At 37.2% G+C, this 16,468-nt stretch overlaps 1 protein-coding gene across 1 annotated transcript in view; it reads left to right on the top strand.

The window, feature by feature from the left end:
* The window catches only part of LOC122549187 (desmoplakin-like), a 70,675-nt gene that overhangs the window by 34,127 nt on the left and 20,080 nt on the right, over positions 1-16,468 (top strand). The window contains exons 14-21 of the mRNA XM_087986255.1: positions 1,159-1,360; positions 2,115-2,308; positions 4,717-4,889; positions 6,337-6,475; positions 10,612-10,805; positions 13,381-13,543; positions 15,140-15,223; positions 15,311-15,418. Coding sequence (XP_087842381.1) covers positions 1,159-1,360; positions 2,115-2,308; positions 4,717-4,889; positions 6,337-6,475; positions 10,612-10,805; positions 13,381-13,543; positions 15,140-15,223; positions 15,311-15,418 — 1,257 coding nt within the window. The remainder of the gene's footprint in view (positions 1-1,158; positions 1,361-2,114; positions 2,309-4,716; positions 4,890-6,336; positions 6,476-10,611; positions 10,806-13,380; positions 13,544-15,139; positions 15,224-15,310; positions 15,419-16,468) is intronic.

Raw genomic sequence — 16,468 nt, 5'->3', positions numbered from 1 at the left:
AGTTCTGTATTCACTCACAAGAGGAAATATTCTTTCGACATCCATCTGTTAAATTTAAATCAAATTGCCCTCCTCTCTTCTGAATTCTATTAAAAGTCAGACTACCCTGTCCAATCTTTCCTCATAAGACAAGCCAATCATTCCAGGGAATAGAGGGACTGCAATGAAGGTTCACCATATTTGTTCTTGGGATGGTGGGACTGTCCTCTGAAGAGAGGTTGGGCAAGCTGGGCCTGTATTCTCGAGATTTGAGGAGAATAAGGGGTGGTCTCAGTGAAATCCATAAAATGCTCTAAGGGATTGATGTGTAAAATGTTTCCCCTGGTTGAGGAGTCTAAAAGTCAGAGGGCACAAATTAGGGAGGTGCCACTTATTCAGAGGGGTGTGAATTTTTGGAATTCTCTAACACAGAGGCTGTGAAAGCTCAGACATTCAATATTTTTAATTTAAGTTTTGATAGTTTGTGATTGCTAGTGGCATACCATGGTTATGGGGATAGGGGAGTAAAAGGAGTTGAAGCGTTTGATCAGCTATAATAATGTTGAATGTTGGGGCAGACTCGACAACTGAATGGCCTACCTCTGTTCCTATTCTGGTTTCCTTGGTTGTCTGACTGGTGATGACATCTCTGCTGCATGTGAAGATATACCCTTTGACTTAGCACCAGATTCCCACCACAAGAATTCCTAGATCTTTTGAAGTCAGTGTACAGTACCCTTCCTTTGCCATTGACAATAAGATCCATGCTAATGATCTGTTAGGCTGCAGTGAATCACCTGCCTCTGTTAGTTTATGGATTTATCTGTAGTGTCAAAAGACCATGTATTCTCTCCATTGTGTGATTGCTCTTAAAATATTTGTGTAAGTAATTTTAAAAAATTGGAAGATGAGATGGAAATGAAAATGCACAACCTGTTTATTCAACATTTGCAGCTTATGAGGACATTTTTGATCTCATCTCGTGAAGAGCCTGCCTGTTTTAGGAATGCATATCAGAAATTTGAGATTATGTTGCTCCTGATTTTCCAATCTTTATACCATAAATAGTGAGGAGCTCATCTACAGCTCTCCCCACCGAAAAGCTGATGTGAATTGCTAGGGTAATTAAATCAAAAAACTTTCTCTTGCAATTAATATCCCTGTTTTGTGTTTTTTCAGTTACGGACAATGTCTCGTGAGGATTATGAGCTTGTCATTAAAAATCTGGAAAAGAACTTTCAAACTTTCCAGATGTACAGCAAAACTTCAGAATATTTCACTGATGCAGATAAGAGAAAACTAGAATCTGATTTTGGCTCAAGCAAGACGCACTACGTAAACTTGGTGACTGTTTTGGAGGAAGAAAGAAAAAATGATCGTGGTTTGTAACATTCACTGTGATGCCTTTATATTTCTTTAATGTCCTGTATAATTTCAAAGATGAAAGATAACTCTCCACCATAATCAATTTTAAGAGTATTTTAGTTGCTTGCAAGATCAACGAGCCATAAGCAAACAGAAATTTAAATTGCTTCAGAAACTCAGCAAGTTTGGTAGTATCTGTGGAGAGAAACTAGCATTAATGTTTCAATTCTAGTTCTGCAGAAAGGTCAGGAATTCTTTATTTTATTTTAGCCTCATATTGAAATTCAAAACATTTCTTGCCTCCCAGGTTTTCTGTCACTTTTGTCCCATGTCCCCCACCATCTAGAGAAAGAAGAAATGTCATGTCATGACATCAAGATTAACTTATTAAAACAGTTTAGTAACTACCTGATTAAGAATGGAATTAAAAGAATTTAAGATAAGAATAGTTCAGTTAATCTATTACCATATGTAGCAGGGTGCTGCTATATTGATGGAATTGTATGAACCTCATTTAACAAAAAGAGTGGGAAAGGTTTGCACAGTTTGCAAGATTGCATTAAGTATTTCAGAATTGTTTGCATTTTGAGGGATTGGTGTGTTAAGAAAATAAACTTTGTTTTCTCTCTGGACATTTGAATTCTTTTGTGAATGGTCATTTGCTTGATGAGACTGGCTATGAGGCAATGTTTGTGTGTTCTGTGAAGATATTGGCCTTCCTAGTTATTACTTTTTCTAATACCAATCTTTTATATTGTCTTGAAATACAGGACCAGTAATAATTCAAGCTGTTGCAGCACCACCGCAATTAGCACCACCAAAGGTTGACGTGAATTTCCAACAGGAGCTCCAAAAGATACGTCGTCGTTTGGAACAGAATGAGTATAAAATGATGCAAAAAATACATCTCCTCATTGATGCTGATGCACACATGGACTTTGCACAAAGGATGTCTGAGTTAGAGGTGAGTGTGAAGAATCAGAAACCTGTGTACTCCTTCATGATTTATGCTGTATTCACACTTTACTGTTCCTGTGCCCTCCATCCAATTATCTACCACGGGCAGATTTCAGCACCATGCTGAGATACTCATACAATATGCACCATGGCCTGACGTCTGGCCTGTTGTGAGATGAAACAAAATGAAGTTCTTTAGCATCTTTGGTGACTTTGTTATGTTTTATTCAAAAGGCTGCATTTTGAGTTCTTCAACAATATAATGTGTGATTAAAACAAAGACTTGGATTCATAGCCCAGATTAAAGAAATTATAATCATTTGGACCTGACAGGTATCTCATTATAAGAATGACAAGGTGTAAAATCAGTGCTGGAGACAAACCCTATAATAATGCCCTTGGACTTGAGTTAAAAGACAGAAGAAACTATCAGCATTGCTTTTTTTTTCTTGAAACTGTCGACTGTTTCCTCAAACATTTAATTGCCAAGTGTTTTAAATGCCTTAATAGCTTGACAGTTCCAAGTGTTTATCCACTTTTTAGCAGCTGTCATGTTCACTGTTAACAATCCCGGAGTTCATCTACTCTCTTCCAAAGGGATATTATTGTTTCAAATGGTGTCCCTGTACTTATCCAAAAAGCTTCCCCTATCCCTCAAACAAATCATGCAGCTTTAATTTTTTCCTACTGAAGTGTCAAGTCCATAAGTCATGTTTAGCTTGGCATCACACCGATAAAAATTGGGTGTTTCCCAGGAACTGCACTTCAACATGTGCACGTTTAATCTCCATGAGCCATGGATGTGAAAACTAGAACAAGCCTTCCCCCAACTTGACTCTAATTTGTGCTGATGATAAATTGGCTGACAGCAGGCTCTTGGCTCTGGGCAAATGCAGCTTACTCAGAAGATTACAGTATTGAGGAGCCTTCCAATGATGCTTCAAGAGGACAAACTGTTTTCATACTGGATTCACAAAAGCTGCTGTAGAAACAGAACGTATGAGCTGAGCAACTGATTGTTTCACAAACCTTAGCCCCAATTCCAACTGAAATCCAAAATGCAAAAGCACAGTTCAATTAGTACTGCCCAAAAAAAACCCAGCTGTAAAAACAGTCAGGTGTTTTTCCTGAAGTGAGTTCAAGCAACCAAGGCAGTAATTATCTGAATGTAGGTTCTAAGAAATGTTTTGTTTAATAGCGAAGTTCCAATGTATTTTTTTGATTTTTTTTAAAGTTCCAATATGTCTGTGCAATTCTTCAAACTCAAGCTCCCCAAAAAGGATAAAGTGTGAATCCATCATAACACTGAATAGACTGCATATGGGAACGTTGGACAGTCATGAAGGCTACATGTTTTTTTCTTTCAATTAAATACCAAGAACAGAAAGCAAGCAATTCCTATGCACATGACATTTGTCCTGTCCTGCCTAATTTTCATTTGTTTGCTCTTCCCAATGTGCCATTTGTATCTGAACAGAACAGAACATCTGCTACTCTAGCTTTTGTCATTAAGATAGTCTTTTCACCTCTCAACTCAATGCAAATTAAATAGAATGAGGCCTTCCTTTTTCTGCAAGGAGCAGAGGTCAGCAATGTTAAATGATTTTGGTCAGTCTTAAGCAAAGCCTTCTGGATGTAGGCCATCAACAATGTAAAACCATCTTTATTAAACACTAGCCTTCCGTCTTGAAATGAGAACTAGAAGTACAATGTTATTTCCAAAAAGGAACTAATTTTAGATTAGTCCTAAGATGTGGAGTAGCAGATTAGAGGAGCTTTGTAATTGAAATGGCTACATTCTCCCAGTAGCAGTCTTGTAGTTGACAAGAAAACATTTAAATTTTGATTATTCAATTATTGGGCTCCCTTAATGAGTTTTTTGAATCTGATTTTATTGGAGGTGTTAATTTTAAATAGGTTGAATCTTGAGGTCCTCAATATTGCTTATTATTCTAACAGCTAACTGATACTCAGCTTTAAATTTAATGAATACAAAATCACAGGCTTGGAGTAGAGAAATTCTGATATTTAGCTACCGTTCCAAAGTGGATGATTTTCCAACTAATTTGAAGGTAGGTGTAAAATAAGAATATACTTTGTTAGACACTGTTAGCAACATTGATCATGATGGGTACAAAATTGACAAAATTAAACTTGTTCTGTGTTCCTTCTGAATAAGAAGAAACAGAATAAAATTGGGTATTAACATAAAAATGAAGTAACAGACCTTTGCTGGTTGCTTGGTCTTTGTGCACTACCTTTTGGAAGTAGTCTAAAAGCCTGATACAATCACTAACTTCAAAAGCTGTTCTGAATTTTTGCAGAATATGTTGCATTTAACTTCAGATTCAGATAAAATGAACATTGAATTTTTGTCTGTGTTCTAATTTTTATTTTCACTTTTGACTTGTACAGCTTGCACAAGATGAGTTGAATACAATTGATGATGACTTTGTCAGCCTACAGAAAACGTGGTATAACTCGCCCAATGCATCAAGTGAGTCAAGAGGATATTTTGAAACAGAATTTGGTCTGATAGGCCAGAGACTGAAGAATGGCAGTGATTTTTCATCTGCCTATTTAGAGAGGTGAGTGAAGGAAGTGTTAACCATGTTTTATAACATTTTAAGTAATGTGAATAATTGTCAAAAATACATTTCTTTCTTTTGCTTAAATCTTTTGTCTAGTGTAGGTTTCTGCGATTGGAATCATTTTCCAATCAATGGTGTCAAGCAGCTCCAAATGTAAAATCTGATAACAATCAGATAACAACCCTAAATAGGCTGCACTTCACATTCACCAGAGCAGATCTGTGTGATCACTTACTGGGAGCCCCATGGTGAGAATGTCAATTACGTTAAAGCAATGTTCCTTTCCTGTGTTGGCTGTCTTGACACCAAGCATTAGCTAACAGTCACTGGAGTGCACACTGTATAAAATAGTCACAGCAGTAAAAAGGCATTAGAAAACTAGATCAAACAGATTTGCTTAAAGTTACGATATTTTTAAAATGTAACCTTTGAAACCACATGTCTATTTTTCAAAATTACAATATTTTGATCAAGAACCTGATCAATCATGCTAAAAGCTTGGATTTAATTTAAAAACAAAATTTCAGAAACTTTCAACCTGAAGATTCAATCCATTGATTTTTTTTTTAACATGGCCTTTATGGATTGGCAGAGGAAGCCTCTTTTGCTCAGAAATACTGGGCTAACATTTTAAAGCATAATAATTTCATATTTAATAGACTTTTAACCTAAAATCATTGTGGATTCTTGCTTGCTATTTGAAGAAGTGAACCCTTGGAAGTAAAGCTGGAGCTCATACACCACAGTGTGCATCAAAAAGTTGCAAGACCCTTGCTGATATCCAACAACAGAGCACTCCATGCATCGTTGTTATTGGTAACAGAAAATCGAATCCTGCAGTTGCTTGTTTTGACCTCTTAGAAAACATCTGAGACAGTGCTTGAGTCAGTGGGGTGCATCAGTGCTCAGTAAGCAGGATCCAGAGATCTATGGTCTGCTGTGTGGGGCAGGACCCACTATGCCTATTTTGGATATTTAGGCCCCAAGCCACAGCTGCACCAGGGGTTCTGATTTTCATCTCTGATCCTGGTAAGAATAATGTTGGAATGTTTTTCTCAGTCATTGTTAATTGCTTGTTGTTATATTTTTGCATGATAGCACTAATTTATGGTGGCACGGTGGCTCAGTGGTTAGCACTGCTGCCTCACTGCACCAGGGACCGGAATTTGATTCCTGTCTCGGGCGACTGTCTGTCTGTGTGGAGTTTGCACATTCTCCCTGTGTCTGCGTAGGTTTCCTCCCACAGTCCAAAGATGTGCAGGTTAGGTGAATTGGCCATGCTAAATTGCCCATATTGTTAGGTGCATTAGTCAGGGATAAATATAGGGACGGGGAATGGGAGTGGGTGGGTTACTCTTTGGAGGGTCAGTGTAGACTTGTTGGGCCGAAGGGTCTGTTTCCATACTGTAGGGAATCTAATCTGATTGCATTGATTTATTTTTAGAATGAAGGCCTTGAAGTTACTCTTCCAAAATATTCTTGAGGCAGAAGATGTGATAAAAGTTTATGAAGCGAGATTAACTGAGGAGGAAACCGTCCCGATGAGTTTGGATAAAATAGAGTCATACAGAAACAATCTGAAGGTAAACCGAATCTTATCAAAACTGCTTATGTTACTTTCAGTTCTCTTCCAGAAGACATTAGAAGTAGTTTTCTGCTTCTTCAAGTGGTTGATTCATTTGCTGGAGTGAGTTGTCTAATGATTGTGGAACTTGCCTATTTTATTCACTGTGATTTCTAAAAAGACAATGTAATCTACTATGAGAAATTATCACTGAGGTACATCTCAGTAGACAAGCATATCCCCTGCAATACAAGGTGATCATTTTTGGAATGAAAGTCTTAATATTGAGTGTACAGTTTTTTTAAGCTATGCAGAGGGTTCCACCCAAGATTGAACCTATACTCACTGAACAGAGGTAAATATTCTGATAGTGGTCAGTGGATCAACAACAGGCTAATGTTTGTTAAGAATATGAATTTTGCAGTATTACATATATGGACTGCAGTTTATAACTTTACTCCAAAATGCATTTAACATACAGTCAAGTCTTGAGGATTGTTGCCGAATAAAGAAACCCTGGGTTGCAGGTTCATAGTTGTTTGAAAGTGGAGTCCTAGGTGGGCCGGGTAGTGAAAAAGGTGTTTGATACACTTGCCTTTATTGGTCAGGGCATTGAGTACAAGAGTTGGGATGTCATTTTGCGGTTGTACAGGTTTTTGGTTAGGCCACTTTTAAAATACTGCATTCAATTCTGGGCTCCCTGCTACAGGAAAGATGTTGTTAAACTTGAAAGGGTGCAGAAAAGATTTGCAAAGAATTTGCCAGGTTTAAAGGGTTTGAGCTATAGGGAGTGGATGAATAGGCTGAGGCTTTTTTCCTTGGAGCGTCAGAGGCTGAAGGGTGACCTTATGGAGGTTTATAAAATTATGAGAGTCATGGATACAGTGAATAGGCAAGGTCTTTTTCCCAAGGTAGGTGAGTCCAAAACTAGAGGGTATAGGTTAGGGTGAGAGGGAAAGATATAAAAGGGACCTAAGGGGCAACTTCTCAGGCAGAGGGTGGTGCGTGTATGGAATGACCTGCCAGAGGAAGCGATGGAGGCAGGTTCAATTACAAATCTAAAAAGCATCTGGATGGGTACATAAATAGGATGGGTTTAGAGGGATATGGGCTAAATGCTGGTGAATGGGACTAGATTATTTTAGGATATCTGGTTGGCATACATGAGTTGAACTTAAGGGTCTGTTTCTGTGCTGTGCATCTCTATGACTCTAAGTCATTGAAGGTTTATTAAATTAACCAACATACTTGGGCTAATAATGCGATTATATAAGATGCAGTCATAGAAGATGCGCGTTTTACATTCAACCCTCCAGATGCAGATCTGGTTGATCTCTCAATCTTTTATTACAATGATTTTGCTTTAATGCTCAGCTGACCAGTCTCCACATAACCTCCTCCATGACATTTAGCCTTGCTCTTGCTAGGTACTGTTAATACAAATACCAAAAATCAAAGGCTCTACAGTGTAGGTTTCGATATAAGTAACAATATAAGCTATTTTATCTATTTCTTTCCACAGAAAAGAATAAGCATATGGTTCTTAACCTGTCCAATGCTGTTTTACCCATTGCTTACAGATTTATTGGTATCTTACAGATATTGTATGTCAGTTGCATTTGAAAGGTTTTCTCAGTTGTAAGGTTTCAAATACAGGACTAACAATGGAAGCAGTGTGGCAATCTTTTAGCATAAAATGGATTTCTTAATTGTTTTTCAATATTAATCTGTAACAAATTTCAAATCCCCCTCAGTTTAATTATTTCAAGAGCTTTGCTGACCTTGGAATTCAGCATAGAACATAAATGACCCAAATATGTATTGAGACTATATCTTAACATAATAAAATATTCAGTTGGGACAGTAAAGGATTTAGTATTTCTATTTCAAAAGAACAAATTGTTAGCTTCTGAGGTCGTTATTATATTTTCATAACATTCTCATGTTACCCAATCCTCTAAATATGCCACCTCATGCTCAATTAAAATTCCATGGATGTTGCCATCTCTGATGACTTGACACAATGGCCATTCATACACTGTCAAAATCTGTGTTGGTTGATCATTTCATTGAGACAGCTGATGCAGCTAAGCCTAATCTTTCATGCACTTGTTCACTTGCTATAGCTTGCAATTGCAACTCATTGAAATGTCAGTTTCGTTTCCTACCTTTCTCTAGCCTGGTGATCAAGGGGTTTTCCAATGCCATTAGCATTCTGTCTCTCTCATCCAATCTCAGCACCCCTTTTTTAAGTTGGTGAGTTTCTCGTTGATCTCTGACAAAATACAATTTCCATTAAACATTTAATTCTCTTTTGTTTGGGAATCTCTTTATTTAGTTGCAAATGTATGCTTTTTTTTTTGGATAAAAAAGATTGTAAACCTTCCTACCAAAGCATCCTGAAACCTCGCAGAAAGTTTTGCTATCATTGTTTTTTTTAAATACATATTTTTCTTCAGATTTTTCAACAGCCTTGAAAGAAGTGACATAGTTAACATGTATTTTTATAAGATATCAGCAGGCGGTAAACACAAGAGAAATATTCATATATTTTATATAGTAGGATCATTCTCAGGATGTTAGTTGTAAGGCATAGGATACTGCAAAGATCAGTGCTGATCCACAACTAATTCACAATCTATATTAATAAGTTGGATGTGAATACAATTCTCATATGTCTAATTTTGCTGATTTCAAAAAAAAACTATGTGGAAGTGGAGGTTGGGAAGAAGATGCAAGGAGGCTTCAAGCAAATTTGGATATCGGCTCAGTGAATGGGCTAGAACATGGCAGGTGGAATATAATGTGAAGAAATTATCCACTTTGTTAGAAAAATTCAGACATGATATTTCATAAATACTGAGTGGCTGGAAAGTGGTGGTACAACAGGACGTGAATGTTCTACTCCATAAGTCACTAAAAATTAGCACGCAGGTGCAATAATCAATACGAAAGGCAAATCATTGCAAGGTGATTTGAGTACAGAAGTAAAGATGCCTTTAGCAGTTGTATAGAGCCTTGGTGAGACCACATCTGGAGTATTGTATTTGCAGTCTTTATCTAAGAAAGGATATACTCACTATACGTGTGCAACATATGTACAACATACTCATCCCTGGGATGATGGCATTGTTTTATGAGAAGAGATTATGGAAACTGAGCTTGTATTCTCTGGAGCTTTGAAGAATAAGAGATTTAAACTTACAAAATTCTTACAAGGAATGACAAGGTAACCATAGGTAGAGCAGTTTGCCAGCAAGGGAGTCTATAACCAGGGGACATAATCTCAGAAAGAAGGATAGGTCATTTAAAACTGAGATGGAAAGAATCTCTTCACCCAGGGGGTGGTGATTTGTTGGAATCTCCGACCTCAGAGAATGAGGGAAAACAAAAATTGATAAATTTCTGAAGAATATCGTTGCATCTTTTGATGTGTTTCGTATGGGTATGCGGCAATCTAATTGAATGTTAATGCAGGCTCGATTGGTTGGATGGCTTACCTACATTTCACATCCTTCTGATTTCTTTCTGTCAAATAGAGATTTGTATTTCTTGAGCATTTGTCACAATCCAGAATATTTCAAAACTCTACTGCCACTTAAGAACCATTACAATTTTAGAAGTACTTGTAAAATAATATTCCTTCCAAGTAACGCAGACAAAACATGAGTGAGATGTTAAACAGGTATTTCAAGCATCTTTATAAAGTTGAAAGGGTGTTGCTTGTATCCCAGCCCTGGTCCACCAGCATGTCCACAACAGAATCTGAAAACCCCAGGAGCTTACAGATGGTCTGCCAACACATACTTCTAGTTACAGTTCTCTAAAGTTCTGTCTCTACTTTAGACAGACCCTCGCAGCAGTGCAGCACCTGAATTCCTGTCTCCCTTTTTCTATTCAATAAGCAAAAATAACCGTGCTTCCAGCTAACAAATAGGTTGTTGTTTTTAAGAACGAAAAGTCCAGAAAATCGCATAAGATTCCTCTGCTCTCGCTGGTCTACTCTCAGGCATGCGCTGCTAGTTTCATGCTGGCTAACCTAGCTTGCGGCAATGTTTTGAACGAAAAGTCGGATCAAGTAATGTGGAAGTTGGATAAATAGTACCCAGTTTTTTTTGAACAAAACTCATTTAATTTTTTTGCACTTTTTTTTAGAAAATGAAGAGTGAACTGGATCAGAAGAAGAACTTAATCATGTCAATGCAGCAAAATATGCAGGAATCCCTTCGGATCAATGATTACATCATGCCATCTTTCTACAAGTGTGACATAGACCTCACTAAATACAATGAAAAAGTCACGCAGCTATCTGACCGATGGCAGAGAATTAACAAAGAAATTGACAGCAGGTTGGGTATTGCCAATCTATGAAAGAAAATAACTTATTTGATTATATTGTTTTGGCTCCGTTTTGTGACAACCTTAACTTGAATGATGAGATTGAAGGTTCAAATCCAATGTCATCAAGGGTCCTGGAAGACTGAATTTTCCAAAAACTATAAGAAGACTATAGAACAATAGATAAAGGGAGAGGTAGCACTGAGGAGGAGGGGAGATTGCAGAAAGATTTAGACAGATTAGGAGAGTGGGCAAAGAAGGGGCAGAAGGAGTACAAGGTAGGACAGTGTGAGGTCATGCACTTTGGTAGGAAGAATAGAGGCATGGACTGTTTTCTAAATGGGGAGAAAATTCAGAAGTCTGAAGTGCAAGGGGTTTGGGAGTTCTAGGCCAGGATTCTTTCAAAGTAAAATTGCAGGTTGAGTCAGTAGTCAAGAAGGCAAATGCAATGATGGCACTTATTTTGAGAGGACTTGAATATAAAAGCAGGGATGTAGTTCTGTGGCTCTATAAGGCTCCCGTCAGACCACATTTGGAGTATTGTGAGCAGTTTTGGGTTTCCTATCTTTACGAAGGATGTACTGGTCCTGGAGCGTGTTCAGAGGACGTTCATGAGAATGGTTCCAGGAGTGAAAAGCTTAACATATGAGGCACATCTGAGGACTCTGGGTCTGTACTTGATGGCGTTTAGAAGGATAGGGGGAGATCTAATTGAAACTTAAAGAATATTGGATGGCTTGAACAGAGTGGATGTTGGGAAGATGTTTCAATTGGTAGGAAAGACTAGGATCATGGAGTACAGCCTTGTAATAAAAGGAAGACCTTTTAGAATGGAGATAAGGAGAAACTTCTTCAGCCAGAGAGTGGTGAATCTATGGCATTCACTGCCACAGAATGCTGTGGAGGCCAGGTTATTGGGTGTATTTAAGACTCAAATAGATAGTTTCTTGATTTGTCAAGAGGGATCAAGGGTTCCTAGGAGAAAGTGGGAGAATGGGATGAGAAACTTAGCCGTGATTGAATGGTGGAGCAGACTCGATGGGCTGTGTGGCCTAATTTCTGCTCCTGTGTCTTATGGTGTTAAGATCTAGGTTTCAGTTCTAGATTGAGGAGACATTGAAGGTATGCAATACACAACAAAGATGTATCCCAGAGAGGAAGAAGGATTTTAGGAAGTGGATAAGCCAACCATTGTTAACCATGGTTAAGGAGTTATGGACGTGATCAAATTGAAAGAAAACTCCTATAATATGGCAACGATTAGTGGTATTTAAGAGGAATGGGACTTTTTTTTAAAAACACAACAATCAAAAACATAAAATTCTTAGGGATAGGTAAACATAATCTCAGAATAAGGAGTAGTCCATTTAAGACAGAGATGTGGGTGAATTTTCTAACAATGGTGATCCTGTGGATTTCTTTACTGCAGGTGGCTGTCGAAGTTAAGTGTATTCACAGCTGAAATAGGCAAATTGCTATTCATTAAGGGAATTGAGGATTATGGATAAAAAGCAGCAAAGTGGAGTTAAGGATTATTAATCAGCCATGATCTCATTTGGTGGGCTGAATGGCCTGCATATACTCCTATATTGTATGTTCAAACAAAAAAGATAACTACTAGATTATGTTTGCACCAAATCTACTTCATTGTATGTAGAGAGATACTGTAACAGCACCAAATCCTGCTGGAAAATGTTTCCATGTAGGATTTGTTTCTGTGTGTCAATCTTTTGGGGCTGATACATATATTAAAAAAAAGGTAAGAATTCCTGCTTTAAGGAAAGTCTCCACCTTGGCATCTGGAGCCATAGTGATGAGGCTTTGGGTCACTTTTTTTTTGCACACTAATTGTTCAGTATTAGTCTTTGATTGTATGTCCTCTTTTGACTCCTTGACTGACTTGAGGCTCAACCAACCCTAGGCTGTTCTCTTATAATAGAGCCAGCAGAGAAGGGACCTTGAGATTCAGTGATGTGAAAATATAAGCTCAGTATTTCTTAACAAAGGAATTAAATAATTAAACTCTCATCACTTGCATTCTTGCTTTGCAGGAAGAAATGCAGGTGAGGGATATGGGTGGACTCCTGAACCTTTCTCAAATTGCATTGACTATAATTATGTTATACTTGAAAAGAGGTTGAGAGGGTGTTTAGAACTGTGATCAATCGAAAGTCGAGGTAGCGGTGTCTGAATTTCTTGAAGCCCTCAGAACAGGGATCAAAGTCTTCAAAGTATAATACTCCCAATTTAAGTATATTGAAGAGGATCAATATTCTGAATTGACTTCAGTGCAATTGTAATTGCACTGGAAATTTGAAATATTGGAATGAACAATGCATAATATATATTCCAAAGCCATGCTCAAGTTAACAAATCTAAATGACCTTTCTCAGACTTGCATCTCCTGTAGTTCCTTGCTAGAACCTCAACCTTCCTGAGGTTGTCATGCAAAACATTCAGAATATAACTTGGTTGCATAATAATTCACAAGAAAACTCATCACGTTAACTAATAGTTAAATCATTTTCTAAAAAAAAAGTATTATTATTCTTGTGGAATTAGACTTTCTTTGCTTTCATTATGCAGATACTTGGACCTAGACAAGGAATATAGGCAGCTAAAAGACTATGGAGATTTGTTTCAGAATCTGAGCAAGTGGATTGATGCAACAAAACAGAAACAGGATGGGTTGCAGGTCAATAGATTTGGGGACACAAATGCAATTGTGGATCAGCTAAATGAGCAGAAGGTTGGTATGTCATTTAACGTTTTATAGCATTTGCTTTCTTATAAAATGACTGTCTGTTCATTGTATTACTTAACAAACCGATTTTGAAGGGTTAAATCCAGATTGCCCAATGTAATGAAATTTCCAGATTATATCTTGTACTAAATCACAATGTGGAAACTAATTGTAATCATGGCTGCATGTTTCTGCAAAATACTAATTACAGTATCGGACATTCAGTATTCCTTTTGCTTTGATGTTTATATTGGAGACTATGAATTATTAAATGATTCATTATACTTGTGCAGAGACCTACAGATCAGTGTGGGGGGGGGGGTGGGTGCTTTTGAACTTGTATTAGACATGTGATGCAATTTGTCAAACCAATCAATTTGAAGAATTATCTCCAAGACATGAAAAGTCCAAGCCAGGAAATCTAAACCATTTTCTGAAAGCAAAATAAAGAAGAAAGGCATATGAGATTATATATGTGTGAGAGAGAGGTAACAGACAAAAACAATTTTTAAAATTTTTAAAATTTCTGTAAAGCTGAAAACATTCTTGGTTGGCTTTCAATTTCAGTCTGTTGGTCAGATGCTGTTATGTTGATTCTAATGGAAGAGCAGCATGGCTGGAGCAGTAAGTTTTAATTTTCCAGATTTAATTGCATTGGTGCAAGCTCCAGAAATTTTTGTCTGATGTATTTTAGAAAGACAATAAACATTCATAGCTTCACCATCTCTTTCAATCGAAAATATGGACCATGGATTGTAGACTGGCACACATTTAAAATACATTCAGGACCTTGGGGATGAACACACATGATTTTGTATTCTCTTTTTCTCTCTCTCTGTCTGTGTCTCTCTCTTTCTCACACCCTCTCTTTCATGCTCTCTCTTGCTCTCACTCTCTCACACACACTTAACATTGTTATCCATTACACACCAGTCTAGCTTTTCATATCCCTCTACACAGCACCAGGAATGAGATAGGAAACTCATTGATATCTTTCCACTTGAAATCGACCATATGAACATTAATATTTCTCCTTCCTCTTGGCTCAATTGTCTGTCAGAGTGCAGCTGAGTTCAAAGCTTTCCAAACACCAAATGCACCCCATTACCCTGACTGGCCTATGCCTGCTGATGAGTCCTTTTAGGCCTGAAGCATTAGTAAAGACGTATTATGAGAAAACACAAACCAGGGGGTTTTCGACAAATTGCACTTTTGTGGCATGTTTGGCATTGTTATATGACCGACTGTGTGTTATTGAAGTATTGTCAGGCTTTGACACTTAAGACAAATGACAGCAACCTGGTTGAAGAGGAAGGTTTCAAAGTTCTCAAATAAGAAGGTTTCAGACAGTGCTTGTCATGTGGAAAGGTATAGGAAGGAATTTCTTGACCTTTAGTCAAAAGCCTGTTTGGAGTACTGAGGATTTTTCGAGAGAGGAACAGAGTTTACATTTTAAATCAAATATATGGTACCCCTCAAATATGCATCAATTCTGAAAATATATTAATTCAGTTGCCTACTGTTGAATATTATTACCGAAATGGGCTAATTTTATATCGTCTTCCAGTTTGGTGTTAATATTCTTTTATTATTGTTGAATAGAAGTTGTATGCTGAAATAAAGGGCAAAAGAGGCAATGTCGAAGCCTACCAAAAACATGCAGACCTATGTGCAACATCAGTGAAGGTAAGAAACTCCAATATGGACTGAAAAGTATTATTTTTGTATGTGAGAGTGGGATGTCTCATATGCATAATCTTATTTGTGAAACAGGATTATGAGCTACAATTAGCATCGTACAGTGCTGGTCTGGAAACACTGCTTAATATTCCCATCAAGAGGCAGCTGGCACAATCAATTTCCAGTAAAATTCTTCATGAGGTGTGTAAACCATTTATTTGTTCACTACTTTTGCCTGAAGCTGCAGTATTCTGCAAGCTGCGGTATTCTGAAATCTATCTCCCTAGTTTTAAAGATCAGAAGTTTCTTTAGTTTTTATTAATAATTGAATGTTTAAGCTCTTCATACAGCATTCTTTGTTCGCGTTTTGAATGTGAGCACAAACCTCCTTTATTTAAGCCATTAACCATCTGGCTACTCCTACAACCTACAGTAATTTTCCAGCTTTATTATTTATTTGTTTTAAGGTGTAAACCTGGTTTTTCAATTTCAGTCTATATCTTAGTGGTATTATTTTAGAGAGAACTACTGGTTAAAATTCCAACCTCCATCCATCAAGCACCAACTTCCATTGTAGGGAGCAAACAGTAATGTTGAAATCACTACTGAATTTAAACAACATTTAGAGTTTGTTTGTTTTTCTTCCACTTCAGAAATGAGCACTGGCATTTTGTTTGCTTTATTTTTCGGTGTTAAAATTGACCATAAATTGAGAAATTCACCAACAATTTCCAAAGATGTCTCCTGACTATAGCCCCTAACTTCAGTCTAAGAGCAGCCAAAATGTGGAGCCTAATAGTGTGAATGGCCTTCAATGGTGTTTCATCAGGATTTGTACCAAAGTTCTAGTGAAAGATCAGGAAAAGCCCAAAAAAATTCAATCCCACTGTTAGCATTTCCAAGTTAAGCAGCTTATGTCAGATTTCTTTTCCACATTGCTCTGTTATGCTTCCATATACTTTATTTCTGTATTTGAAAGATACCATGGAATCATTTTCTATCAGCTATATGATGGTCATCAAGTAAGATGTTACGACTAGTTGTTAAGCATTTGTTTGTAGTTGTTTGTACAGCCTTCATGTTTTCTCAACTAATTCATCATTTAGATCATTAATTTTAAAGGGCGAACACCAATTAAACCTATTGGTATTATATGTAAGTTAATATTCACCAATTCCTCATACTTTCTAGTGAGAAATTAATGAGATAAATTTTCTTCTGTATGTGCTTGTGTTTGGACAAAAAGGATCA

The sequence above is a fragment of the Chiloscyllium plagiosum genome, unplaced genomic scaffold (genome assembly GCF_037043375.1).
Source record: "Chiloscyllium plagiosum isolate Xiang-an unplaced genomic scaffold, Cpla_swu_hap1 HiC_scaffold_4, whole genome shotgun sequence".
NCBI classification, from domain to species: Eukaryota; Metazoa; Chordata; class Chondrichthyes; order Orectolobiformes; family Hemiscylliidae; genus Chiloscyllium; species Chiloscyllium plagiosum.
The sequence above is the reverse complement of the archived record's forward strand: the minus strand, read 5'-3'. Positions and strand labels throughout refer to the sequence as shown.